Source organism: Capra hircus, chromosome 16 (genome assembly GCF_001704415.2).
Source record: "Capra hircus breed San Clemente chromosome 16, ASM170441v1, whole genome shotgun sequence".
Taxonomy (NCBI): Eukaryota; Metazoa; Chordata; class Mammalia; order Artiodactyla; family Bovidae; genus Capra; species Capra hircus.
This window is the reverse complement of record NC_030823.1, coordinates 71428249-71456222: the sequence shown is the minus strand read 5'-3', so window position 1 is coordinate 71456222 and position 27974 is coordinate 71428249. Positions and strand designations below refer to the sequence as shown.

Here is a 27974-nt window from a genome sequence, read left to right as displayed (position 1 = left end):
AGATTAAAAGAGGGAATACACAGAGTGCTTCTTCTGCCTGCATACTAAGTTGCTCCAGTCATGTCCAACTCTTTGCAGCCCCATGGACTATAGCCTGCTGGGCTCCTCTGTCCATGGGATTCTCCAGGCAAGAGTACTGGAGGGGGTTGCCGTTTCCTTTTATGTCCCTTTTTAATTTGACTTCTCCTGCCGATTTATTGGGAATGGGGCTCCCATTAAACCAACTCTTAAAAATTGGAGGGAAGGAGAGTACTATTTATTGAGTACTCTTGATGCATCAGGCACTGTGCTCAGCTCTGTATCTGTTCTGTCACTGAATTCTCATAACCTCCCAAAACACCATGGACTGTAGCCTGCCAGACTCCTCTGTCCGTGGGATTCTCCAGGCAAGAATATTGGAGGGGGTTGCCAATCCCTTCTCCATCCCTGTGAGTAAAGGACCTCCGTTCTCCCTAGGGAAGCTGGAGGCCGGAGCATTGACATAGCTTTCCAGAGCCTGGCTGACTCTAAGACCCAAGCAGGTAGACAGTGCCTGAATTGCTAAAGGGAGCAAGGCAGGTGGGCTTACTCGGGGTAGGGCAGCCACGTTGGGAGAAACTGAAATCAGGTGGAGGTGGAAAGGGAGCAGTTACTTCAAATCAACGGCCATTTTCAATGAGTAATCATGAGAGGCAACGAGAGCTTGTGATTTTAGTGGGAGGAGCAAGTAACTTGAGGCTTTTAGGGCTCAGTTTGACTCCCAGCTTCATCCTGTTCTAGCTGTGAGCTTTGCGCCAGTTACTTAGCCTCTGTAGTTCCTTCACCAGAAATAGAGACGCCAGTACCTACCTCCCTGACAACTGCATGTGTCTGTGAGTAATGAACACAGTAGTTGCCACCTTTTAGATAAAGGATAATTCGTGTGAATATTATTAGGTTTTTCATGATGCCTTCGGGGCTTCTTCCCCTCCCCCACCTCTGTTCTGGGGGTCTCTGGGATTCCCTCTGTGTCTGTTCCATCCTCTGCTGCCTGCAGCACTGTCCATTACTTTCTGTAGGTGGTGTAATTGAAAAGACAAAATCTTTGTTTTAACCCATACACACTGCTGCTGCTGCTGCTGCTGCTGCTAAGTCACTTCAGTTGTGTCTGACTCTGTGCGACTGCATAGATGGCAGCCTACCAGGCTCCTCCGTCCCTTGGATTCTCTAGGCAACAACACTGGAGTGGGTTGCCACTTCTTTCTCCAATGCACGAAAGTGAAACTACTACCTCCTATATCGCAGTTCTGGCAAATTTACAATCACTGTCCGTCATATCAAGATTTTACTTACATGGCTGAGCAATGTACCCTTGGTTTCGGTTGAGACGAGGGAGCATTTCTGTTTGGTTGTTGTTGTTAAATCTGTGTTAAATATGATTATAGGAATTGATCTTATCCAGGTCAATATAAGATCAGCTGAAACAAATCAGCTCTCCCTGCAGGTATATCCCCCTCTAGAGCTCTGTTCAGAGACTTATGAGTAAATGGAATTTAGGTATCTTGACTTTGATTTTCTCTGAATTATAGAAATATTTCAGGTGAGTCACAGAGTAACTGAAATACTCATATTTTGGCTGTGTTTCTCTCTCCTTACCTACCCTGTGTCTATAATCTGTAAACAGATGCTGGAAAGCATCTTGTCATTTAAAGGTATCCCACAAGAAATTGTATTTAGTATTATATGTCAGGGGGTGAGCTGAGATGTTTTAGGGTCAGGGCTAGGGTAGACCCGGATGCTAGGGGGACAGTCAGGGCCCGGGCAGTTGGACCCCTCTCTAGGGTGAGTTTTTGTGTCCAGTGCTCTTTCCCTAAGGACAGAATTGACCCAGGCTGGTTGCTAACCTGGGAGGCCAGTCTAGTGGATGGGACATCACCACTACCGTCAGGTGTTAGGAGTAGCGATTACTTCCTGGTGGGCAGAGGCCACCAGTCGTTTTACTCACAGCCAGACCCGGAGGTAAGAGAGGATACCAGCTAAGTGGTTGGAGGTTTAGGGGGAGCAAGCATGCCCATTAGGGAGAGCAGAGCAGCGATGGACTGAGTAAGTCTGGTGGTGTCGGGGGAGGCTGTTACTGAAGGGGTCCACCACCGCCCCGGGCCTGCTGGATGCTGGCGTGAGGCCCAAGCACAGTGGCCGGCATGGACACGTGTTCTCCCTTCCCTGCTAGAGCAGACCTGGATGGGGCCAGGTGGTGCTCTCCTATGAAGAAGCTCCAGGGACTCGGGCTGGGCGGAGATGGAGGCCTAGAGGTGACCGTTCCCCACCCCTGTCCTTCCCTTTGGCCAGGGTGGTTTGCTGTTTTTAAACCATAACTTCATTAATTTTTGAGTAAATGAGACAGCTAGTATTATAAAAGGACTCTTTTTTTTTTTAAGTGGTGAAATCCACTCTTTTGGACTCTTAAGAGGAGGAGGTTAGCCTTGTAGAAACGGTTTTGCTATGGTAGAGCAGTGAGCAACTCTGCATTAGAATCACCTGGCAGGCTCGCTAAATCTGATTGCTGGGCCTCATCCCCAGAACTTCACAGTTGGTGTGTGGGGGTGGGCTGAGAAGTTGCATTTTCAGCAAGTTCCCAGAGCCTGAGGCCATGGCTGCCCCAGCGGACATACCCTGGGAATCACTATCATGGAGGAACCCGTGTGTTCCCCATGCTGGAAATGTAAGTGATGGCTATTTCGTCAACTCCGCCACTGCTGTGACTATCTCCTATTGATGATACGCTTCTCTTTGTCTTCCTTCCACAGGCATTTTGACGTTGGACTACATGATTTCTTGGTTAGGTAAGCCAATAATTTTTATTTTAGATATCATTGGCATAGCGTGTCTATTATGGAAGACTGAGATGAAAATAAAGCCCTTGTTAAATATCTTGATGAATAATGGCAACTGTATAGTTGTTAGGAACACACTGCCAGCACTGTTTGTGTGTGTGTGTGTGTGTGTGTGCTCGCGCCTCCCAGAGTCACACAAGGATAGCCAGCCTCTGTAAACAATCAAAGGGATTTATATCTGAAATGGTAGTTACCTAACTATTGGGCTGCTGCAAAGACAAATAGAAAAGAGAGCCAGCCCGCATTCATACATTAAACAACCATCTTGACCAGTCTGCCCTCCACTGAATTTAAGCTTTTTAAAAACAGAATCTACTGGTGGTTTTGAGCTTCCCAGGTGGCTCAGTGGTAAAGAATTCACCCACCAATGCAGGAGATGTGGATTCAGTCCCTGGGTCAGGAAGATCTCCTGGAGGAGGAAATGGCAACCCACTCTAGTATTCGTGCTTGGAGAATTCCATGCCCAGAGGAGCCTGGCGGGCTACAGTCCATGGGGATGCCAAAGACTAGGCTGTGACTAAACAGCAATTGGTTCTTCTCCAGTCATTAAGACACCAACTTTGTTCATAATTCAAAGAGATTACAGATAGCCGTTTATATCCTAGTATATTGGTGATTTGTTAACCGAGTTGACTTATGGGGTGTATTAATGCCAAATAGTTATTAAACAGAGGTTAAGTGGAAACATACCAGAATATTAAGAGTTGCTAAGAATATGCATTATATTTTTCCTGCTATAAACTTTGTTGTACTTTCTAGATTTTCGTTATACTGAGCATGTATTTATTATTCTAATGATGCTGGGGAATGATCATTAAAAGTGCCTATCAAAAATATACGTGGAAAGCAATCATGTTTGTGGAAGGGGCCATAAGCTGAAGATTACAAGGAAACCAGGAATCATGTAGATTCATTTGCTTTCTGAAACTGTGTGGCTCTAAATGCTAATTAATTCTAAGAGTCCACTAATAAACAGTCTTGTAAATCACATGTGATTATTTTTGGGTAGATGTTACAGTGGTTCAGTTCTCTGCGAGGCACGGCCATCTCCTTGTGGGTAAAATGCTCTCTGAGGAGAAATATACATCTTTGGCATCACCTCGATCCTAAAATAGCAGCATTTCCTCTGTGCCAGATTGCATATGGTGGTGTCCCAAGAGGGGCCATGCCGGCCTTGTCCTTTCTCTAGGTCCTTATCCAAGGCTGTGCAGTGAAATTGCACAGTGAAATTCCTTGGCCTGGGGAATATGGATTATGCTGGCTTTCTCCAGGCTCTCACACATGGAAGGTTGTGTGTAAACTCTTACCCGTGATACATCAAGGGTAAATGTATTATTAGCAGGAGGGATCAAGGGTTTGTGGTCACAGGAAAGGAAGGCATGAGAATTCTGTGTCTAAACCCATCATAAAAGCCGTCTGAATGAACCTCAGGGAGTAGATTGGAGCTTTTGAGTCAGTGTCTTTGGTATTTCGTGTTACTCCCATACTGCTATTCACAAGAGTGCTGCGGTGCCTGCAAGTTTGTGCTTGGTAACTTTCCGAGTGCTGGGAACACATCTTAATCCCCTTTTCATAATTCAGTTATATAGAGAATCAGCCCTTCAACAAAAATTTGGGTAGGGGTGACTGAATGAGTAAATGCATGAAATGAAGCAGAGAGGACTGGAGGGTGAGGATTACAAGAAGCTGTTTATTTAACAAATAATTATCAGGCCTACCATGTGCCACTTGGTTATTCCTGGGAATACCATCGTGAGAAAGGGAGACATTTGATTTAAAAATTTCCCTCAGCTCATTGCTTGCCAGCCTTGTGGTTTGAGCAATCTGAAGTGAGGAGGAGGGGTGGTCCGCTTCTGGGACCCCTCCTTTCTGTCCTTTTTCTGGGCGCCAACCGCGTCTCCCGTGGTAGGGGAGGAGGCAGAGGGAGTGGTTAAGTGTCTCTAATGTAATTGGCGTTGGGATCCCCTGACTTTGGCAGAAGGCTCTTGTGTGTGAGTGCTAGTAAGATGCTCAATGAGTCACCTTAATCCGTTCTGAGAACCAAGCAGAACTGGGGCTTCTTTCCATCCTGCCGTCTTCCTGCCATTCCTTTCCTTTACTCTGGTCGGGGGCAGAACAAACCAACACGCTGTGGTTATCCACTCGGGGAGTGAGAGGTCAATCTCTCCTTCTGGCAGGCATGCCCAGTCTCTGGATGAAGTGTCTCTATCGCCTCAGCCACCTCCCAGCACATGTCAGCACTCCCCACTAAGCCAAGAGCCTAAGGATTCTAAATCTCTTCCTGTCTTGCTGTATCTCACTGGTCGCTGAACCCAGGGTGGCAAGGCTCGAGCTGGGAAGCCAGAAGAAAACTCAAGGGGTGGTAGGAACTGCAGACGTGTTTGTTCTCTAATGGCGGGTACGGCAGCAAAAGGGTCTTCTCAGGTGGGGCTTATACATGTTTACAGAGCAAAAGTGATCCATGGCTGAGCGGGTACATCGTGAGGGACATGCGAGGTGCTCTAAGTGAGCTCAGCTGTCACGTGACCGTGTATTTACAAAACGTGGAGCGAGAGGCCTTAGGGGTGAGAGAGCCTGACCACCGCCATCTTGGCTCATTTGCTGTTTCCCTGGACTTCTGTGGCCTCCTCCCAGCTTGGGGATGGGGTGGGGCAGGGTGTGGGTGGGGGAGCTGGTTGACGGGAATAGTCATTTCTCCATCTCCTAGGAATTCCAGGATGGTGTGGGGGGTGTTACCCCTTTACTTGCAGCTGTTTTTAGAAAGCGGATCCTTTCTGCGCCCATGTTGTGGGTGGGCGTGGGGAGCAGAACGCAGACCTGGTGGGGACTTGGTGAGGACTTGGGGACTTGGGCCCTTTAGTGAGAACTGTTTCATCAGCACATCAGTGTGGAAGCCGGGTTGAAGAGATGAAAACAGGAGGTGGAGGAAGGGCAGCCACAACTCTTTTTAAGGTTAAGCTGTGATGGGGAGGACAGAAAGACCAGGCAGCTGGTGGAGAGGGTGGTTTGCAGGAGGATTTTGTTTTTCCTTTTTAATTGGAGGAACATTTAGCCAGCAGAAGGTCTTAAGTGCCCTTTAGACTTAAGAAAGTGGTGTCAGTTGGGTGGAGAGAAGCAGCGCATAATTGCCAGGGCAGAGGAAGGGAAGCCTTGAATTGTGATTTAGTGACCTCAGAGGGCCTTGGCATATCAATGGAGAGATTGATGTATCAATAGAGAGATCCTTAGAGGATTAGAAGAATGAGGGGGGTGTGGGGGGGGTGGTTAATACTCCAGGAATCCTTCTCAGTTTGTGATGACCAACAGAAGAAAATATATTTCCATTTCTAAAAAGAGGACATGTTGGAGAAATTGGCATAGACTTTTTTTTTTAATTAACTGCAATTATTGACTCTAACTAGCTCTTAACATGTACTCTGGGTTGTCAGGCTGTATTGAATGCTTAGTGTTTGGCAGGAAAGAAACTGCAGCATGCCTGAAATTAATCAGCTTCATCTTTTACGTTGATGGAAGCAACGTCAGCTACTCTGGAATGACATCAGTTTCCACAAAGCCAAGAGCCCTATCTGTGATCTCAGCCTAGGCAACTGCAGGGAGAGACATGTTCCCTTTTAAGTTGTTGGCATGTTTCACTGGGCTGTGGGGCAGGAAGGAGCTGTCACAGTTAATGAAATGTGAGCATTTCTGGTGTTGGCGTTTTATGACGACTGTGGGAAAATTCTGTGCACTCAATCCTTCTGCATCTTATAGAAACCAAAGGGAAGACTTCCTGGAAACAGTAGTCACAAATCACTGAAGAATATTCTCGGAAGAGCATTAGCTAGAGTTCTTAATGTGATGCTACCAAAGAAAAAGGAAAAAAGTGGCCAATCTAGGAAGAGAAACACAGAAAAATGTTGCTCTTTGATTTTAAATAGGTAACAGGAAGACTTGTTTAAATTTAGCTTAGTTAAAAGTTTTGGCAAGAAAGTAGAATTGATTAGTGATGTTTGGTTTGATTCTTGCTGTTTTGTTTTACCCATAATTGTAGCCAGCCCCACCCCTTTTATGAAAGATATACTGTATTTGCTTTGTATCTACCCACCTGCCCCCTTCTAAGTACCTCAGATCGAGGAATCATTTTAAGTGATACAAGATGCTCTCATGACTTTTAAAGGAAAATCTCAAAACATCCTTCTTACATATTGTCTGAAAGAAGAAATTTGTGAGGGGTTTTGTTTTTTAAACAATTACTCCTATGCTTGTGCATGCAAAAAGCAGAAAAATGTTCACCCATGTTTTCTTCTTGCTTTCTGTGTTATTTATATTTAGCTATTTAATCCATTTTAATACATATTTCAAATAAGAGTCTAACTTAAATACTGGGACTTCCCTGGTGATCCAGTGGTTATGATTGGGTGCTTTCACTGCTGTGGGCCCAGGTTCAGTCCCTGTTTGGGGAACTAAGATCCCATAAGCTGGGAGATACAGGCAAAAAAAAAAAATAGTAAAATATGTTTTCTTTACCATCACTTTCCCTTTTTGTTCTAAAGTGCATGTGTGAGCACTTCAGAGCCACTACTTTTGTCCTTAGGACAATTTTTTTTTTCGTTGAGTATATTTTCATTGGAGTATAGTTGCTTTACAATGTTGTTAGTTTCTTCTGCTTAGGAGACTGTTTTGATATTCTGTCAGGACCAGCAGAAATGCCAAGTGTGGCGGAGATGCCAGGGGTACATTTTAGGCAAATAGAAAAAGGCAGTGGGCCTCAGGCATGGCCCTGAAGCTACTTGAGAAGCTCTCTGGAGCTGACACAGTCATTGGAAGATAAATTCCTTTACATAAGCGAGCATATTTTGCTTAGAGATCCTTCAACATAGTGCCAGTTCAATCCTGTACAAGCGCTAATGTTTCTATGAAACAGCCCTTCTGTGTACTTTTGAAGCGTGATTTTGTTCCGGTGAGAGAGAAGGCAAAATGGGCCAGCCGCTCACTTCTGTAGTGTCCTTTTCTCCTGAAGGTTGATCCTGGGACCCCGCCATGGTCGGGACTATCTTTGAATTGTCAGAGGGCAGCACACTTCAGTGATGTGTCAATGAATGGTTCATGGAAATCTGAAATGAGCAAACTGGTTTTGGTTTTCTCTTGGTGACAACCTCTACCTGACCCAGTCACAACACCAGCCCCACAGCAGAACAGAAGTGTTGTTTGGGTTGAAAACATTAGTGTTTTGAGCTTCATGAGTCATAGGGTAGTCTGTAACCTCCTCTGTTTTGAGCACCCTGAAGTCCACCGCCACATTTGCTGCAGTTTAACAGTAGCAGTCACAGAGTTGATAAAGAAGTCTGCTCACCATCATTTGAAATTATGTTTGGGGTCGTGTGATGCTCACCTTGCATCTTTAAGAAGCCTCGTAGCCAAATGACTAGTCAGTTTAATTCAGTTGGTCAGTCATGTTCAACTCTTTGCGACCCTGTGGACTGCAGCACACCAGGCTTCCTTGTCCATCACCAACTCCCAGAGCTTGCTCAGACTCCTGTCCATCAAGTTGGTGATGCCATCCACCCATCTCATCCTCTGTCATCCCCTTCTCCTCCTGCCTTCAGTCTTTCCGAGCATTAGGATCTTTCTCAATGAGTCAGTTCTTCGCATCAGGTGGCCCAAAGTATTGGAGTTTCAGCTTCAGCATCAGTCCTTCCAGTGAATACTCAGGATTGATTTCCTTTAGGATGGACTGGTTGGATCTTCTTGCAGTCCAAGGGACTCTCAAAATCTGGTTGAATCTGATCCCTCGCCATCTCTCACATCACATTTTCCTGTCTGCTCTGAAGAAAGGATATTCACCTTTGTCTGTACTTTGGGCTTCTTACCTCACAGAATTGTAGTGGGGTATATAATATATGCCACACAGTCAGCTCCATGCCTGGAAACAGTAAGGACTTAGTAGGGGTTAGTTTTTTCCTTCCTTTTCCCACCCCCACTTCACCTCTGGAGTCAGGGTAACAGGTTTGAGTCCTGGCCCCTCTCCCACCTTGGGGTCACTCACTAACCCTTTCTGAGTTTTTGATGACTTCTCTGACGCTGTCTCTCCCTACTCAGAAGTAGTCAGTGATTCTCTTTTCCTGGGTCAAAGCCAGACTAACCCACCCTGTCCGGGGCACACAGCAGTAGGTCTTCAGGTTCGTTTGTCCATGGCTTCCTCCAGGGATCTTCCAAGCCTAGGGATTGAGCCCAGATCTCTCGCAATGCAGGCGGATTCTTTTACCGTCTGAGCCACCAGGGAAGCCCTTTTCCATCTCATCTCACCTTTAATCTTTTGTGTCACTGCCAAATGGGTCCTCGTGCTATTTTCCGTCTTTCTTCCCACTTCCTGGCTGCTTTTCTTGGCTCCTGTGTTCCCTGTGCATGAAGTGCCCACCTGGCCCCCATATCCAAGCCTGCTCTTTCAAGTCCATCTCAAACGCTGCTTCCCTCCATTCTTAGCATGTGTCTCCATTTTGGGCCCATTGTCTTTTTTTTTTTAAACATGTTATGCATCAATTATCTCAGTTTTTAAATAATGCAGTGATTGTTCCTGTTTAAAGAAGAGTAAAGGTATGGACTGGGAAAGCTCACTTGCTCGGTGACGGGGTTGAAACCAGTGTCCCTTATCTGCAACCCAAAGACGCAGAGCATGGCGAAGGGGCTGAGCATTTGGGACCATGAATTAAAAAAAAAAATGTTTGAATGAATACATCTTATTTTTCAAAAATGGAACAGGACTTAGCAACTATCTCCTTTTCATTAAATCCATTTATTTATGCAACCAATTAAGTGGTCTAAGCACTGTTCCAGGAACTGGGATGAAAGCAGTGATGAGCTAGACAAAGTCTCTGCCCACCCTTGTCTGCATTGCAGTGGGTGAAGCCAGAGAGTAAATGAGCACAGCGTTGCCCATGCTGCGATGGAAGGGCAAGGCGGGGAACCCCCTTTGATGGCGTGGGCAGGAAGGGCCTCTTGGAGGCAGTAGGTGACACCGAGTGAGAGGCGGGTGAGCTGAAGGAGGCAGTGGGGGAGATCTGAGGCCAGGCTGCTTCAGGCACCAGGGCCCTGAGACTAGAAGGAGCCCACTGAGAAATGGAAGGAGGGGGGAAGCTCGTGGGGCAGGAGGGTGTGGAGCGAGGAGCCAGGAGTCCAAGATGAGTCTGGAAGAAGAGGTGACAGCCAGGCTGTGAAGAAGAATGGGTTCTCTCTTCGATGCAGTGGGTGCCACAGGAGGGTTTTAAGTAGGGGAGTAACAGGATGGATCTGTGACAGGCTGAGCTAGAAATTTAGTGACATTAGCCGTTACCATGCTGTTCCCCTGCAAGCTGGAGCTTGGTGACCCAAGAGAAGGCTCTTTGACAGCCAGCTCCTGTGAAAGCCACTCTGTGCTGAGTAACAGTAGCCCCAAACGATCCTTTAATTTCTTTCTGCTTTTGTTGGCTTGGTGTGTTGTACAAGGCATCATGATACGCGTGGCCGTGAAACTGGAGGCAGTTGGATGGTGGTGGAACCCGGCAGTACGCCTTTGGAGAGAGTGGGCTGGCTCTGGGAAGCCCACTGGGACGGGGTTTGCAGCTTTCTCGTGGGCGCGTGTAGCCATCTTGTCATTTGAGCTCCCTCCCTGTGGGGTCTCTGAAGGCCCGGGTCTTAGCCCTCAGCTTCTGTCTCAGGGTCGCTGCTCTTGTATGTCAGCCACCCTCAGGACAGGGGACCTCCGTCTAGAGCACCGATCCCCGCTCTGGGCGGCGGGAAGGAGAGCACCATCTGGTTTGCATATGAAAGCTGCTGCACGATGAGTCGGGATATTCTTCCCTCGTATTCTCCGCTGGTGTATTCTCAGTTTTTGTCGAGAACGCAGCTGCTTCCTGGCTTCCCCCATCACGACTCCTGTCAAAGACAGCGTTTCTCTTTCCCTAGACTCGAACACCTGGAAGGATCTGTGGTCCTTTCCTTTGGAGAATTTTAGGGGAGAAAAGCCTTGATGACTGTGTCCCGCATTACAGTACTTTTCAGGTCTTAGACGATTTCTCAGATCCACTCTCGCTCCCTTCCTACTCCTACCACTTCTGAGGAAAAACGTTGCAGAATTATTCATCTTCATGGCTGCACTATATCGAGTTGTTATTTAGAAAACCGAGATTAAAAAAGAAACTCTTTATCCTCCAAGAGTTGAAGTGCATAATTCACTTCCCACCATACATAGCCTTTATCAATATAGATTTTCTGGTGAATAAATGTATCCTTTAAAAAAGTTGAAAGCCCCTGGTGAATTAATTGAGAAAATCTGCAATATCGCCGCATAATTTTAAGCACACAAAGCTCTGGGTCAAGGATGCTGCTGAGCAGGATGGACTGTAAGATCTGTGGTCCAAACCAGTGAAGGCAGAGTATTTATTCAACAGGACATTTGGTAAGCGGTGGTGGTGTCTTTTTTTTTCTTTTTTCAAACTCTTCCTGATTGCTGGGGATTGTTCTGACTTGTCAGATTTCTGCACTGGATAGAAGCCAGAAACTTGCTCTCCTTTGTAATAAAAGTATCAGATTCCTTCTCCCCTCTATTTATTTTAATTTTACTTATTTTTTAATTGGTGGAAAATTGCTTTACAATGTTATGTTGGTTTCTACCATACAACATTGTGAATCAGTCATATATATTCCTTCCCTCCTCAGTCTCCCTCGCCTCCCCCCATCCCACCGCTCTAAGTCATCACAGAGTGCCAGGCTGGGTTCTCTGTGTTATTTAGCAACCTCCCACTGACTGTCTATTTCACACATGGTAGTGTATATACGGTCAGTGCTACTTTCTCAGTTTGTCCACTCTCACCTTCCTCCGCTGGGTCCACAGGTTCTAGATTCCATATGTATTTGTTCATATGTGATACTTGTTTTTCTCTTTATGCTTAGCTTATGCTGGGAATGACACAGGAAGGGAGGGGCATGTGGAAGGCATTCTGGTGAGCCAGGCGGCAATGCCGTCCAGCAGGTGTCTGGGAGGAGCCACTTGTCTGAGCCCAGTGGCAGGCACAGCAGAATCCGCATCAGAGCCGTGGTGGTGGGATTTGTCAACAGTGCCTGACTGCCCAGCCCTAAGCCTGGCTTCCAGACCCTCTCTCAGAGGTTGTGCAAGCTGCTGATCCTTCCTTACAAAGTTCCTTTCCTGTTAAAACTAACCAGAGTGGGTTCTGTTATTCGCGATGAAAATATCTGCTGTAGCTACTTAGCCAGTGATGTTTGGGATGTCTCGCTCAGCAGGGGGAGTCCGTGATCTTCACTTGGCTTTGCCTGCCAGCTGCATTGATTCCACGCACCAGAATTGAGCAAAATTGCAGCTATTTTTGCATAACAGAAGCAGCCTATGGAATGGAAAGGGCAGTGGATCAGATACTGAAGGCCGTGGCTCTCGTCTGCTTTACCACTCTCTGGCTGCAGTGATTCTGTGCAAGTCATGTCTCCCCTTGGGGCCTTAGTTTTCTTATTTGTAAAATGAGAAAATAATATACCAAATGAACTCTAAGGTCCCTTCCAATATCAGCAGCCTCTGAGTAGCTTTTATTATTACACAGCTGCTTCTGTTGTCCAGACCTGCACTATTTAATACAGTAGCTACTAGCCACTTGTGGCTATTAAAGTGTAAATGGTTTAAAATCCAACAGAATTACAAATCTAGTTCCTTAGCTGCACTGGCCATATTTTAAGTGCTCCATAGCCATGTGCAGCTACTGGCTATCATCTTGGACAAGGCAGATAATAGACCATTTCCATCATCATAGACATCCTCTTGATGAAACACTGGTCTACGTGACAATGACATTTGTCTGCTTCCTTTGTAGAGATGCTGGGTGTTCTGTTGTATTTCTGCCTGCTTGCTTGAAAGATCAACATCCGTCTCATTAGCCACTCACGATTCTTCTCGTGGGTGTGCATGTGTGCTCAGTTGTGTCAGACTCTCTGCCACCCTGTGGGTTGCAAGCCACCAGCCCTCTGTCCATGGGATTCTCCAGGCAAGAATACTGGGGTGGGTTACCATTGCCTTCATTCAGCTTGCCCCGAATAGAATTCCTTATCTACTCTTCCCCTCTCCCAACCCTACACTTTGACCCATCCCTATTCTCCCCGTCATCTTAAAGAGTGGCTCCTCACCCATGTTAACTAAGACAGAAACCTTGGGGTTGGGTTGGAAAGGCTCTTCATCATACCCCCATATCCCCCATTTTGGCCCCTGAATTACATCACTTCCTCCTGTTAAACATTAACTAACCATGCCTTGTTGGCCCCATTCATATTGTATGCACCGTGATTGACCCTCTCATCGTCTACTTCGCTTCCACTGTGAACCTCATCTTTGCTTTCTTCCTCATTCCATCCTGTGCCCTCAGCCCACCCCTAGGAGAACTGAATCAAAGTACAGTTTACAGAAAACCCAGCAAAAGGCAGTTTTAATCAGCCATTCTCCTCCCTTCACAGCCTTTTCCAGACTTAACCATTGGCCTTATGAGCAGCTGTGTTAAACTTCTTTCTGTTCCCTGAACGAGACTCGCTCAGTCATATTCTTCTTGGTATGTGTGTTTGCTTCCTTCTGCCCATATAGACCTTCTCAGCACCCAGTCTGGAGGTCACCTCTTTTGCAGAGTCCTTGCTGACTCCCTGGAGGAGTCAGGTGCTCCCCATGGGGGTGCTCTGCGTCTCAGAGGTCATGGTCGGTGGCTTGGGGCTCAGACTCTGGCATCGGGCTGCCTGGGTTCGAATGCCGGTTGTGTCACTATTGACTCTGTGACAAATTTGACATCTCTGTGCTTGACTTTCTTCATTGATGTAATGACTGTTCATAATACCTAATTCATGGGCCTCTATGAAGATTCAGTTCAGCTGCTCAGTCATGTCCGACTCTTTGCGACCCCATGAATCACAGCATGCCAGGCCTCCCTGTCCATCACCAACTCCCAGAGTTCACTCAGACTCACGTCCATTGAGTCAGTGATGTCATCCAGCCATCTCATCCTCTGTCATCCCCTTCTCCTCCTGCCCCCAATCCCTCCCAGCATCAGAGTCTTTTCCAATGAGTCAACTCTTTGCATGAGGTGGCCAAAGTACTGGAGTTTCAGCTTCAGCATCACTCCTTCCAAAGAAATCCCAGGGTTGATCTCCTTCAGAATGGACTGGTTGGATCTCCTTGCAGTCCAAGGGACCCTCAAGGGTCTTCTGCAATACCACATTTCAAAAGCATCAATTCTTTGGCGCTCAGCCTTCTTCACAGTCCAACTCTCACATCCATACATGACCACGGGAAAAACCATAGCCTTGACTAGACGGACATTAGTTGGCAAAGTAATGTGTCTGCTTTTGAATATGCTATCTAGGTTGGTCATAACTTTTCTTCCAAGGAGTAAGCGTCTTTTAATTTCATGGCTGCAATCACTATTTGACTCAGTATGTTTAAAGTGCTTAAAATGGCGCTCAGCCTAGACCAAGCATTTAATAATTGCTCATTGTTGTCCCCATCAGTGTACTGTACTTGACTCCTTCATGTACTGGGATGATAGTAGACTGAATGGTAAGTGATCACACCATCACAGTTATTTGGGTCATGAAGATCTTTTTTGTACAGTTCTTCTGTGTATTCTTGCCACTCTTGTTAATCTCTTCTACTTCTGTTAGGTCCATACCGTTTCTGTCCTTTATTGTGCCTATCGTTGCATGAAATGTTCCCTTGGTATCTCTGATTTTCTTGAAGAGATCTCTAGTCTTTCCCATTCTATTGTTTTCCTCTGTTTCTTTGCATTGATTACTGAGGAAGGTTTTCTTATCTCTCCTTGCTATTCTCTGGAACTCTGCATTCAAACGCGTATATCTTTCCTTTTTTCCTTTGCCTTTCACTTCTTTTCTCAGTTATTTGTAAGGCCTTCTTGGCTGACCATTTTGCCTTTTTGCATTTCTTTTTCTTGAGGATGATCACTGCCTCCTGTACAATGTTATGAACCCCTGTCCATAGTTCTTCAGGCACTCCATCAGATGTAATACCTTAATTTTTTTTTGGTCACTTCCGCTGTATAATTATAAGGAATTTGATTTAGGTCATACCTGGATGGTCCAGTGGTTTTCCATATTTTATTCAATTTAAGTCTGAATTTTGCAATAAGTAGTTTGTGACTTGAGCCATGGTCAGCTCCTGGTCTTGTTTTTGCTGACTCTATAGAGCTTCTCCGTCTTCGGCTGCAAACAATATAATCAATGTGATTTCTTTTGACTTCTTACCTTTTATTCCAATCCCCTGTGATGAAAAGGACATCGTTTTTAGGTGTTAGTTCTGGAAGGTCTTGTACGTTATCATAGAACCCTTCAACTTCAGCTTCTTTGGCATTAGTGCTTGGGGCATAGACTTGGATTACTGTGATGTTGAATGATTTGCCTTGGAAACAAACAGAGATCATTCTGTCGTTTTTGAGATTGCACTGAAGTTCTGCATTTCAGACTCTCTTGTTGACTACAAGGACGACTCCATTTCTTGTAAGGGATTCTTGCCCAAAGTAGAAGATATAATGGTCATCTGAATTAAATTCACTCGTTCCTGTCTATTTTAATTCGCTGATTCCTACTCTTGCCATCTCCTGTTTGACCACTTCCGATTTATCCTGATTTATGGACCTAACATTCCAGGTTCCTATGCAATATTGCTCTTTACAGCCTCAGACTTTAGTTTCACCACCAGACAGTCACAATTGGGCATTGTTTCTGCTTTGTCTCAGCTTCTTCATTCTTTTTATTTTTTTTCTTTTTATTTATTTTTTAATTGAAGGATAATTGCTTTACAGAGTTATGTTTTCTCTCAAACCTCAACCTGATTCAGCCATACGTATCCATATATCCCCTCCCTTTTGAACTTCCCTTCCTTCTCCCTCCCCATCTCACCCCTTGAGGTTGATACAGAGCCCCTGTCTGAGTTTTTTAGCCTTACTGCAATTTCCTGTGGGCTGTCTATTTTGCATATGGTAGTATAAGTGTCCATGTTACTCTCTCCATACATCTCCCCCTCTCCCCTTCTCCCCGTGTCCTTAAGTCTGTTCTCTATGTCTGTTTCTCCACTGCTGCCCTGTAAGTAAATTCATCAGTACCATTTTTCTAGATTCTGTGTGTATGCATTAGAATATGATATTTATCATTCTCTTTCTGACTTACTTCACTGTGTATAATAGGTTCTAGGTTCATCCACCTCATTAGAACTGACTCAAAGGCACTCCTTTCTATGGCTGACTAATATCCCATTGTGTATATGTATCACCACTTCTTTATCCATTCCTCTGTTGATGGGCATCTAGGTTGTTTCCATGTTCTAGCTATTGTAAATAGTGCTGCAGTGAACAATGGGATACTTGTGTCTTTTTAAATTTTGGCTTCCTCAGGGTATATGGCTAGGAGTGGGATTGCTGGGTCCTATGGTGGTTTTATTCCTAGTTTTTAAAGGAATCTCCATACTGTCTTCCATAATGACTGTATCAATTTACATTCCCACCAAGAGTGCAAAAGTGTTCCCTTTTCTGCACACCCTCTCCCATCATTTACTGTTTGTAGACGTTTTGTTGATGGCCATTCTGACCAGTGTGAGGTGATATCTCGTTGTAGTATTGATTTGCATTTCTCTAATAATGAGCAATTTGAGCATCTTTTCATGTGTTTGTTAACCATCTGTATGTCTTCTTTGGAAAAATGTCTGTTTAGGTCTCTTTCCCACTTTTTGATTGGGTTGTTTGTTTTTCTCGTATTGAGTTGTATGAGTTGCTTGTATATTTTGCAAATTAATCCTTTGTCAGTTGTCTCATTTGCTATTATTTTCTCCCACTCTGAGGGCTGTCTTTTCACCTTGCTTATAGTTTCCTTTGCTGTGCAGAAACTTTTAAGTTTAATCAGGTCCCACTTGTTTACTGTTGTTTTTATTTCTATTACTCTAGAAGGTGGGTCATAGAGGATCTTGCTTTGATTTATGTCATTGAGTGTTCTGCCTATGTTTTCCTCTAATAGTTTTGTAGTTTCTGGTCTTACATTTAGGTCTTTAATCCATTTTGAGTTTATCTTTGTGTATGGTGTTAGGAAGTGTTCTAATTGCATTGTTTGACATGTAGCTGTCCAATTTTCCCAGCACCAGTTATTGAAGAGGCTGTCTTTGCCCCATTGTATATTCTTGCCTCCTTTGTCAAAAAGAATGTACCCATAGGTGCATGGGCTTATTTCTGGGATTTCTGTCTTGTTCCGTTGGTCTATGTTTCTGTTTTTGTGCCAGTACCATACTGTCTTGATGACTGTAGCTTTGTAGTATAATCTGAAATCAGGAAGGTTGATTCCTCCAGCTCCATTCTTCTTTTTCAAGACTGGTTTGGCTATTCCGTCTTTTATGTTTCCATATGAATTGTGAAATTTTTTTCTTCTATTTCTGTGAAAAATGTCATTGGTAATTTGATAAAGATTATGTTGAATCTGTAGATTGCTTTAGGTAGTATAATCATTTTCACAGTATTGATTCTTCGTATCTAGGAACATGGAATATCTCTCCAATCTGTTTATGTCATCTTTGATTTCTTTCAACAGTATCTTATAATTTTCTGTGTACAATTCTTTTGTCTCCTCAGATAAATTTATTCCTAGATGTTTTATTCTTTTTGTTGCAATGGTGAATGGGATTGATTCCTTAATTTCTCTTTTTGAGTTTTCATTGCTAGTATATAGAAATGCAAGTGATTTCTGTGTATTGATTTGTATCCTGCAACTTTGCTAAATTCACTGATTAGCTCTAGTAATTTTCTGATACTATCTTTAGGATTTTCTGTGTACAGTATCATGTCATCTGCAGACAGTGAGAGCTTCACTTCTTTTCCGATATGGATTCCTTTTATTTCTTTTTCTTCTCTGATTGCTACAGCTAGGACTTCCAGAACTATCTTGAATAATAGTGGGGAAAGTGGGCACCCTTGTCTTGTTCCCGATCTTACGGGGAATGCTTTCAGTTTCTCACTGTTGAGAATAATGTTTGCTGTAGGCTTATCATATATGGCCTTTACTATGTTGAGGTATGTCTTTCTATGCCAATTTTTTGAAGAGTTTTAATCATAAATGGGTGCTGAATTTTGTCAAAGGCTTTTTCTGCATCTATTGAGATTATCATATGGTTTTTATCTTTCAGTTTGTTAATATGGTGTATTACCTTGATTGATTTGCATATATTGAAGAATCCTTGCATCCCTGGAATAAACCCAACTTGATCATGGTGTATGAACTTTTTGATGTGTTGCTGAATTCTGTTTGCTAAACTTTTGTTGAGGACTTTTGCATCTATGTTCATCAGTGATATTGGCCTATAGTTTTTTTTGTGTGTGTGTGTTGTCTTTGTTTTTGGCATCAGGTTGATGGTGGCCTCATAGAATGTGTTTGGAAATGTGTTCCTTCCTCTGCAGTATTTTGAAAGAGTTTTAGAAGGATAGGCATTAGCTCTTCTCTAAATGTTTGATAGAATTCTCCTGTGAGGCCATCTGGTCCTGGGCTTTTGTTTTTTTGAGAGTTTTTTATTTTTTTATCACAGTTTCAATTTCAGTGCTTGTAATTGGTTTGTTCATAATTTCTGTTTCTTCTTGGTTCACTCTTGGAAGACTGAACTTTTCTAAGAATCTGTCCGTTTCTTCCAGGTTATCCATTTTATTGACATATAGTTGTTCATAATCTCTTATAATCCTTTGTATTTCTGCAGTGCTTGTTGTAGTCTTTCTTTCTTCATTTCTAATTTTCTTGATTTGATTTCTTCACTCTTTTTTTCTTAGTCTGGCCAAAGTTTTGTCAATTTTGTTGACCTTCTCAAATAAAACCAACTTTTTGTTTTATTAATCTTTGCTAACTACTGTTTCTTTCATTTCTTTTTCATTTAATCCTGCTCGGATCTTCATGATTTCTTTCCTTCTATTAATTTTGGGGTTTTTTTTGGTCTTCTTTTTCCAGTTGTTTTAGGTGTAAAGTTATGTTGCCTGTTTGATGTTTTTCTTGTTTCTTGAGGTAGGATTGTATTGCTATAAACTTCCCTCTTAGAACTGCTTTTGCTGCATCCCATAGGTTTTGAGTTGCCGTGTTTTCATGGTCATTTCAGCCTCTTCATTCTTTCTGGAGCTATTTCTCCACTCTTCTCTAGTAGTATATTGGGAACCTACTGACCTGGTGGGTTCATTTTTCAGTGTCATATATTTTTGCTTTTTGGTACTATTCATGGGGTTCACACCGAAACCCATGGTCGACACCGAAATTAGATTGATTATATTCTTTGCAGCCAAAGGTGTAGAAGCTGTATACAGTCAGCAAAAACAAGACCGAGAGCTGACTATGGCTTGGATCATGAAAACCTTATTACCAAATTCAGACTGAAACTGAAAAAAGTGGAGAAAACCACTACACCATTCAGGTATGACCTAAATCAAATCCCTTATGACTATACAGTGGAAGTGAGAAATAGATTTAAGGGACTAGATCTGACAGACAGAGTGCCTGATGAACTATGGACAGAGGTTTGTGACATTGTACAGGAGACAAGAATCAAGACCATCCCCAAGAAAAAGCAATGCAAAAAAGCAAAATGACTGCTGGGGAGGCCTTTCAAATAGCTGTGAAAAGAAGAGAAGTGAAAAGGACAGGAGAAAAGGAAAGATATAAGCATTTGAATGCAGAGTTCCAAAGAATAGCAAGGAGAGAGAAAGACTTCCTCAGCGATCAATGCAAAGAAATAGAGGAAAACAATAGAATGGGAAAGACTAGAGATCTCTTCAAGAAAATTAGAGATACCAAGGGAACATTTAATGCAAAGATGGGCTCGATAAAGGACAGAAATGGTATGGACCTTACAGAAGCAGATGATATTAAGAAGAGGTGGCAAGAATACACAGAAGAATGGTCCAAAAAAATCTTCACGACCCAGATAATCATGATGGTGTGATCACTCACCTAGAGCCAGACATCCTGGAATGTGAAGTCAAGTGGGCCTTAGGAAGCATCAGTACGAACAAAGCTAGTGGAGGTGATGGAATTCCAGTAGAGCTATTTCAAATCCTGAAAGATGATGCTGTGAAAGTGCTGCACTCAAAAATGCAGCAGTAACCACAGGACTGGAAAAGGTCAGTTTTCATTCCAGTGCCAAAGAATGCTCAAACTTACCACACAGTTGCACTCATCTCACAGGCTAGAAAAGTGATGCTTAAAATTCTCCAAGCCAGGCTTCAGCAGTACGTGAACTGTGAACTTCCAGATGTTCAAGCTGGTTTTAGAAAAGGCAGAGGAATCAGAGATCAAATTGCCAACATCCACTGGATCATCAAAAAAGCAAGAGAGTTCCAGAAAAGCAATCTATTTCTGCTTTATTGACTACACTAAAGCCTTTGACTGCGTGGATCACAGTAAACTGTGGAAAATTCTGGAAGAGATGGGAATACCACACCACCTGACCTGCCTCTTGAGAAATCTGTATGCAGGTCAGGAAGCAACAGTTAGAACTGGACATGAAACAACAGACTGGTTCCAAATAGGAAAAGGAGTATGTCAAGCAAGGCCGTATATTGTCACCCTGCTTATTTAACTTCTGTGTAGAGTACATCATGAGAAACGCTGGACTGGAAGAAGCACAAGCTGGAATCAAGATTGCTGGGAGAAAAATCAGTAACCTCAGATATGCAGATGACACCACCCTTATGGCAGAAAGTGAAGAAGAACTGAAGAGCCTCTTTATAAAAGTGAAAGAGGAGAGTGAAAACGTTGGCTTAAAGCTCAACATTCAGAAAACTAAAATCATGGCATCTGGTCCCATCACTTAATGGGACATAGATGGGAAACAGTGGAAACAATGGCTGACTTATTCTTCTGGGCTCCAAAATCACTGCAGATGGTGATTGCAGCCATGAAATTAAAAGACGCTTACTCCTTGGAAGGAAAGTTATGACCAACCTACCCACTCTGGTACTCTTGCCTGGAAAATCCCATGGACGGAGGAGCCTGGTGGGCTGCAGTCCATGGGGTCGCTAAGAGTCAGACACGACTGAGCGACTTCACTTTCACTTTTCACTTTCACTTATTGGAGAAGGAAATGGCAACCCACTCCAGTGTTCTTGCCTGGAGAATCCCAGGGATGGGGGGGCCTTGATGGGCTGCCATCTATGGGGTCGCATCTATGGACATGACTGAAGCGACTTAGCAGCAGATAGCATATTAAAAAGCAGAGACATTACTTTGTTAACAAAGGTCCATCTAGTAAAGGCTATGGTTTTTCCAGTGGTCACGTATGGATGTGAGAGTTGGACTATAAAGAAAGCTGAGCACCGAAGAACTGAAGCTTTTGAACTGTGGTGTTGGAGAAGACTCTTGAGAGTCCCTTGGACTGCAAGGAGATCCAACCAGTCCATCCTAAAGGAGATCAGTCCTGGGTGTTCATTGGAAGGACTGATGTTGAAGCTGAAACTGCAATACTTTGGCCACCTGATGTGAAGAGCTGACTCATTGGAAAAGACCCTGATGCTGGGAAAGATTGAGGGCAGGAGGAGAAGGGGACAACAGAGGATGAGATGGTTGGATGGCATCACCGACTCGATGGACATGGGTTTGGGTAGACTCTGGGAGCTGGTGATGGACAGGGAGGCCTGGCGTGCTGCAATTCATGAGGTCTCAAAGAGTCGGACACGACTGAGCAACAGAACTGAACTGATGGGGTTCTCAGCAAGAATGCTGAAGTGGTTTGCTATTCCCTTCTCCAATGGACCACATTTCGTCAGAACTCTCCACCATGACCAGTCTGTCTTGGATGGCCCTACACAGCATGGTTCATAGTTTCATTGAGTTAGATAGGATTGTGATCCATGTGATCAGTTTGATTAGTTTTCTGTGATTGTGGTTTTCATTCTGTCTGCCCTCTGGTGGATGAGGATAAGAGGCTTGTGCAAGCTTCCTGATGGGAGAGACTGACTATGGCAAAAACTGGGTCTTGTTCTGGTTGTCAAGGCCATGCTCAGTAAGTCTTTAATCCATTTTCTGCTGATGGGTGGGGCTTTGTTCCCTTCCTGTAGTTCAGCCTGAGGCTCAAACTGTCGTAGGGGTAATGGTGGTAATGGGGACCCCTTCAAAAAGACTTATGCTAGCCTCCCAGGACTATTGTGGTCAGTACCCCTGACCCCATGGCAGGCCACTGTCGACCCTTGCCTCTGCCAGAGATTCCCAAGCACAGACAGGCCAGTCTTGGTCAGTCTCTTGTGGGGTTGCTGGTCCTTTATCCTGGGTCCTGGTGCACACACGGTTTTGTTGTGCCCTCCAAGAGTCTCTGTTTCCCTAGCCCTGTGGAAGTTCTGTGATCAAATCCCAGTGGCCTGCAAAGTCAAATTCCCTGAGGGTTCTCGGTCCCTTGGCCATATCCCCTTGTTGGTAAATCTGTTGTGGGGCCTGAACTTTCACAGCAGTGCAAGCACTTCTTTGGTATAATTGTTCTTCAGTTTGTGGGTCGTCTGCTAGGTGGCTCTATGGGGCTAATGGTGACCTCCTCCAATAAGACTTAGACCACACGCCATGCCTCCCAGGGCTGCTATAGCCAGAGCCCCTGAACATGTGCAGGCCACTGCTAACCATGCCTCCACAAAAGTGAAGTGAATTCACTCAGTCGTGTCCAAGTCTTGGCAACCCCGTGCACTGTAGCCCACCAGGCTTCTCCGTCCTTGGGATTCTCCAGGCAAGAACACTGGAGTGGGTTGCCATTTCCTTCTCCAGGGGATCTTCCCGACCTAGGGACTGAACCCAGGTCTCCTGCATTGCAAGCAGACTCTTTAACCTCTGAGCCACCAGGGAAGCCCAGTGCCTCCACAGAAGACCCTCAGACACTCAAAGGCAGGTCTGGCTCAGTCTCCTTTGGGTTTCCTGGGTCCTGGTGCACACAGGTTTTGTTTGTGTCCTCCAGGTGTCTCTGGCGGGTATGAGGTTTGGTTTTAAACGTGATTGCACCCCTCCTCCTGCCTTTTGCAGCTTCTCCATTGCCCTTGCTCATGGGGTATCTTTTTTTGGTGGATCCTGACATTCTCCTGTCAGTGGATGTTTGGTAGCTAGTTGCAATTTTGGTGTTCTCGCAGGAGAAGGTGAGTGTATGTCTTTATAATCCACTGCCTTGGATTCCAGATTCCTGGGAAACTGTGGCTGTAGTTAAAAATTAGTTATGCATATGTTACCCTAGCATGTCTGAAGTCCTCACTTAGACAGTGGAATTGATGTATTGAAGGGAGAAGACCTTCAGTAGAAAAATGCATAGTGTATCCTATTAATTAATATACTAGAATGGGAGGGTACTTTATCACTGATAAGTCAATAACCATAATAATGTCAACATTTAAGATGAATACTCTTGTATTAATCAGAGAAGATTCATTTGCAATCAGAAAACCTTTACCCAAATGAGAAAAATGGATGATCGTACCATCAGTGAACTAGGAGTTTGGCATACCCTGCAGTCTGTAGGAATGAGAATGTGCTGATGTACCAGGGAGTAGGTATGAAGCTTCAAATCAGTGTAGTTAGTGATTCTCTTTTGTTTTGGGGGATTGTCAAAACCCTGGTGTGCTTGTGGGAATATGTTACTCATTTGAACATTAATAGTGAATAAGTGCCGTCTTGGAACCTTGGGGATGGTTCCAAATGTTAGTTGCCATATAAGATCAAGGTCTGTTGCAGTGAGGATGATTTCTTCTGTTAAGTTGGTGGACATCACACAGAACATCAAAGCAAGAACAGCTATGAGGACAGGGGTCAACCTGCTGTAAGGGAGGGACTTGGTCAGGCACCGCCTAGTTCCAAAAGATCAATGTTTTCCAAGAGTTGTGGAAAAAAAAAATTGCTTCCTGAGTGTAGTGGACATTTCCTTCACACTCTGGCTGTTCAGGACCTTTTGAACGTCTTTCTGGCTTTGCAAAATGCCTGGCCTTCTGAACTCTGCTTCCTCAAAGTACAAGTCAGAAGTCACTTTCTGGGTCTCCTTGGCAGCTCGTGCCAGAATGTATCCCAGGCTCTGTATCTCAGATGCATCCGAAGGATAGCTTTGGAAGTGAGTCAGGAGAGGTGTCCCACGGAAATGGTTCTGGCAAGAGTGCAGTGGGGTCTGCTGGAACTGGCTGGTGGATCAGGCATCTCCCAGCCCGAGTCACTGGCCCACCAGATATCCTGTGACCTGATGCCCTGTGAGAAATTTCTGTTCTGCCTCAGTTAGCCAAAGTGGATTCTATTGTTTACAACTAAAAACTCTGAATGGTATATGAGACTCTTAAGCATGAATAGGACCAGGCCATAACCAGTTCTGTTCTCACAGCAACTCCCCATGCTGAGGAGGGACCATGAGAATCTCATGGTAATTGGATAAAGTTTCATCCTCTTGGTTGTGCTGCCAATTCAAGGCGTTTCTGCTGTAATGTGAGGCATACAAACTTCAAAAATATGGTTACATGAAATGGCACACAAAAAGGATAATAGGATTTATGGAAAAACAGAGTTGGATAGGTCACCTCAAATATATGAAATACCATCTAGAACACTAAGAAAAACCATAATAATCCTAACAAGACTATCAGCTCAGTTGGAAAGTCACACTGAATTGCTAGGCAACAAATATTCTAGAAGGTATAAGCGTTTGCCTTAAAAGGTGAGGGTATGCATGGATAGAATGGGGGGATGGAGGCTGCTGAGTTCTGAAGATGAGGGTAGAGGGAGGTGGGGATAAGTACTTGGAAGCTTTACCCAAATTTGAGTGGTGACAGAGAAGGCTGCCCCTGGGTACTTGTTTTGTGGTGGCCTTTTACACTGCGTCTTTGAGAACTGTGCACTCCATGCGTCTGTGAGAGAACACGTGACCCAGCCAGGCCAGTGGGAAAAGGGAGCAGAAGAACGGGTACCTGGCACAGTGATGTAGTTGGCTTTGTTTGTGAGCTTTGTGTTCGGAGGCTTTTATGTGTATTTACATGCTAGGGGCCTTCTCTGATGATCCAGTGGCTAGGACTCCAAGCTCCCAATGCAGGGGGCCTCGGTTCAATCTCTGGTGAGGGAACTAGATCCCACAGGCCACAAATGAGAAAGATTCCATGTGCCGCAACCAAGACCAGGCACAGTCAAATAAACAAGTAAATATTAAACATATGCTGAGAACAAATACATGTCAACTGATACAATTTATGTTTTATCTGGACACTGTTCTCTTATTATCAATGACAGATATACTGTGGTATTTAGAGAAATGTGCTGTAGTAGGTGAGAGTATACTTTAAAGTGTTCTGTAAACCTTAAAAGCTACAGGACCCTTGGCCTGTAGATAAAGGGACTGTGGGATAAAGGATTATTTAAAAGGAGGAACCCCAGGAGAAGTGTAGACTGTCTTATTGCTGAAGGCAAGAGCTGTAACCTCGCATAGCAGTTAAGAGACACAGGCTTTGGATAGGCCACCTGGGTTTGAGTCCCTCTTCTCCCACACGCTGGTTCTGAGCCCTGGTTTGATCATCTGTAAAATGAAGATTATAATAAAGATTGTACCTTAGACTTGTTAGCACATGCGAAGTCCTTGGGGCAGTCTGTTGAATGATGGCTGTTGTTGACTTTTCATCCATCATCTATGTTACAGTTGGCTTCAAGGGTAAGGAAAGCTTGCATGGAAAACTTGCTGTCAGGGTCTAACCAATAATAGGCATTCTGTCCACATCTGTTGAATTTGAATCCAGTGAGAAATATCCACAGAGACTGCAACCACCACTGTTTCCTTTCCTCCTACCAAGTCAGTGCGGAAACCGTTTTCTTGGCCAGGACGGGATGCTGTATTGAGGGAACTGATCAGGGAGCACGTGCTGGACTGGTGGTCTGTGAGTCCCGGATGCCTGGGGATAACAGAAAACCCCAGGGAAGGTCAGACCTTCAGAGCAGAGCCTGAGTAGGAAGAACAGTCTGCCACCAGCTTGGTTTCCATTGTGATCAGGCCATTTCAATGAAAAGCGCTTTAGATGCTGGAAGCCCACAGCATCTGTTTCTAGTTGAAAGGTTATTTACAGACAGTATGTTCTTCACAGTGACATTTGTATGTGTTTATTAATACAGAGCCTACTGCAGTAAAACTCATTTTGGAAATGGAAATAGATAATTATTCTTGAAGCTTTTAATCATTTTTTAAGCAAAATAATGATCTGGAAAGCATTTAGCTGAGGAAGAGCATCTGATTCCCAGGCAGATTATTCAGTTGGGATGAGATGCAAATATATATGGTCTCCTTCTGCTCTCCTCTCTCCCAGGGCAGGGAGAGGGGAGGCTCCTCATTTTATCTGTAGGTTCTGTGGTAATTTTCAGTCATAACTGATGCTTCAGAGGCCCATGATTCCTGTCCTGGCTTCTCCGTTCATCTCATGGCTTTGGGAAAGTCACTTTATGTTTCTGGGCATCAGTTACCCATCTGTAAAATACCTTATGGTGTCTTCTAGCTCTGACCCTATGTCACTGTAGAATTCTGTGCCTTGATGAAAGTGGAAAAAGTCCTGTAAGCACTTGAGCTGTCCAAGAACTCTGTCTGGTCTTTTTGAAGCCCCAGGCTGGAGTAAAGATACTAGATTTTCTGTTTTATTCAGCGCCATCCACAGAGCTCCTACAACATGGAGAGGATGTTAAGACCAGTGAGGGGACAGAAGAATAAGCAACTGCTTTAATTTCCTGTGGTCCAGTTGGAGAGGGAAAACAAACGTTTATGACATAATCAGAAGGATTAAGCCAGCTAGAATTGCCAGGGCTCAAGCTTTCTCTGTGTGGAATGTGGAAGGAAGAGAGTTCTCATGGGCAATCTAGGGCATGGGACAAATCCCTAAGAACAGTATTTACAACTGAACGACGGGGCTTGGTTTCCTACTCTCCTTGCTGAGCCAAACCTAGGCTGTTCCTTTCTTTTATTTTTTAACTGAAGCATGGTTGATTTACCCTGTTGTGTTAACTCTGCTGTACAGCAAGGTGACTCAGTTACACACATATTTTCAATTATTTTTTAATATTCTTTTCCGTTATGGTTTATCACAGGATCTTGAATATAGTTCCTTGTGCTATACGCTAGGACCTTGTTGTTTATCTTAGACTATTTATTTTCTGTCATTTTTAAAAATATACTTGAGTGGATCTTCTTCCCTCCCTCTTTTTTCTCTAGAGTTTGAAAAGCCGATGGCACCTAGGGCGGCACATTGTTTAATATAAATGTCCCGAATGGTGGAACCCACCTCCGCACCCCGCCAATCCTCACCTTTGCGCCCCACTTTTGTTACTGGCACCTGACCTTGAGCATGACCAGGGCATGAGATGCAGGTGACTGGCACTGAGGGGCCTGGCCCTCTGACTGCGCTGCTGTTTGAGCAGTACAGATGCTGGCAGCTGCTTCTAAAGACGGCATTTCTGACAGTGGTCACCTTCAGGGAAGTGGGTGTGGTTGGAACAGCTGTTTGCCTGGGAGCTGCCCTTTGGTTTATATCTGGAGATAGCTTTGCAATGTGTGAGTATGTTTTTAATCACATCTGGAATTGATAGACAGCCTGAAGCTTTCACCTGCCCAGAGCTTCACTATCCTGTTTCTTGCTGGGGCAGCAACTTTCTTAACCACTTGTATATCATGGGCTCTTAGAAAATGTTTTCAAGCCCAAAGAAATCCAGCTTAACATCACTGCTTTAAATCAGGGATATTTAAAGGAGTTCTGGAGTCCTGCCAGCAAAGCTCTTGGCTAAAATGAGGTTTGGGGATTTTGATATTCCTGCTTTTCTCTAATTTTTAAAAAAATTAACTTTGATAATTCAGTTTTGCTAAATTTCTGAGAAATCAATCTTGACTCCAAGAAGGGAACAAAACACCCTAGTTTATTGTTTTGTAATTTTTCAAAAATTTTGAAAATTTTTATTTTTAATTGAAAGATAATTGTCTTATGACGTTGTATTGATTTCTGCCATTCTACCCCATAAATCGCCGCAAGTGAATATCCCCTTCCCCTGGAGCCTCCCTCCCATCCCGCATCTCAAGGGCATCACAGGGCATCTGGCTGGGCTCCTGTGTTATACAGCAGTTTCCCATCAGCCTTCTAGTCTACT

General features: G+C 44.2%; 1 protein-coding gene across 2 annotated transcripts in view; it reads left to right on the top strand.

Moving 5' to 3' along the window:
• HHAT (hedgehog acyltransferase) overlaps positions 1-27974 on the top strand; it is a 367555-nt gene that overhangs the window by 183275 nt on the left and 156306 nt on the right. For both annotated transcript variants that reach the window (XM_018060771.1, XM_018060770.1), the window contains one exon: positions 2766-2801. In XM_018060771.1, coding sequence (XP_017916260.1) covers positions 2766-2801 — 36 coding nt within the window. The remainder of the gene's footprint in view (positions 1-2765; positions 2802-27974) is intronic.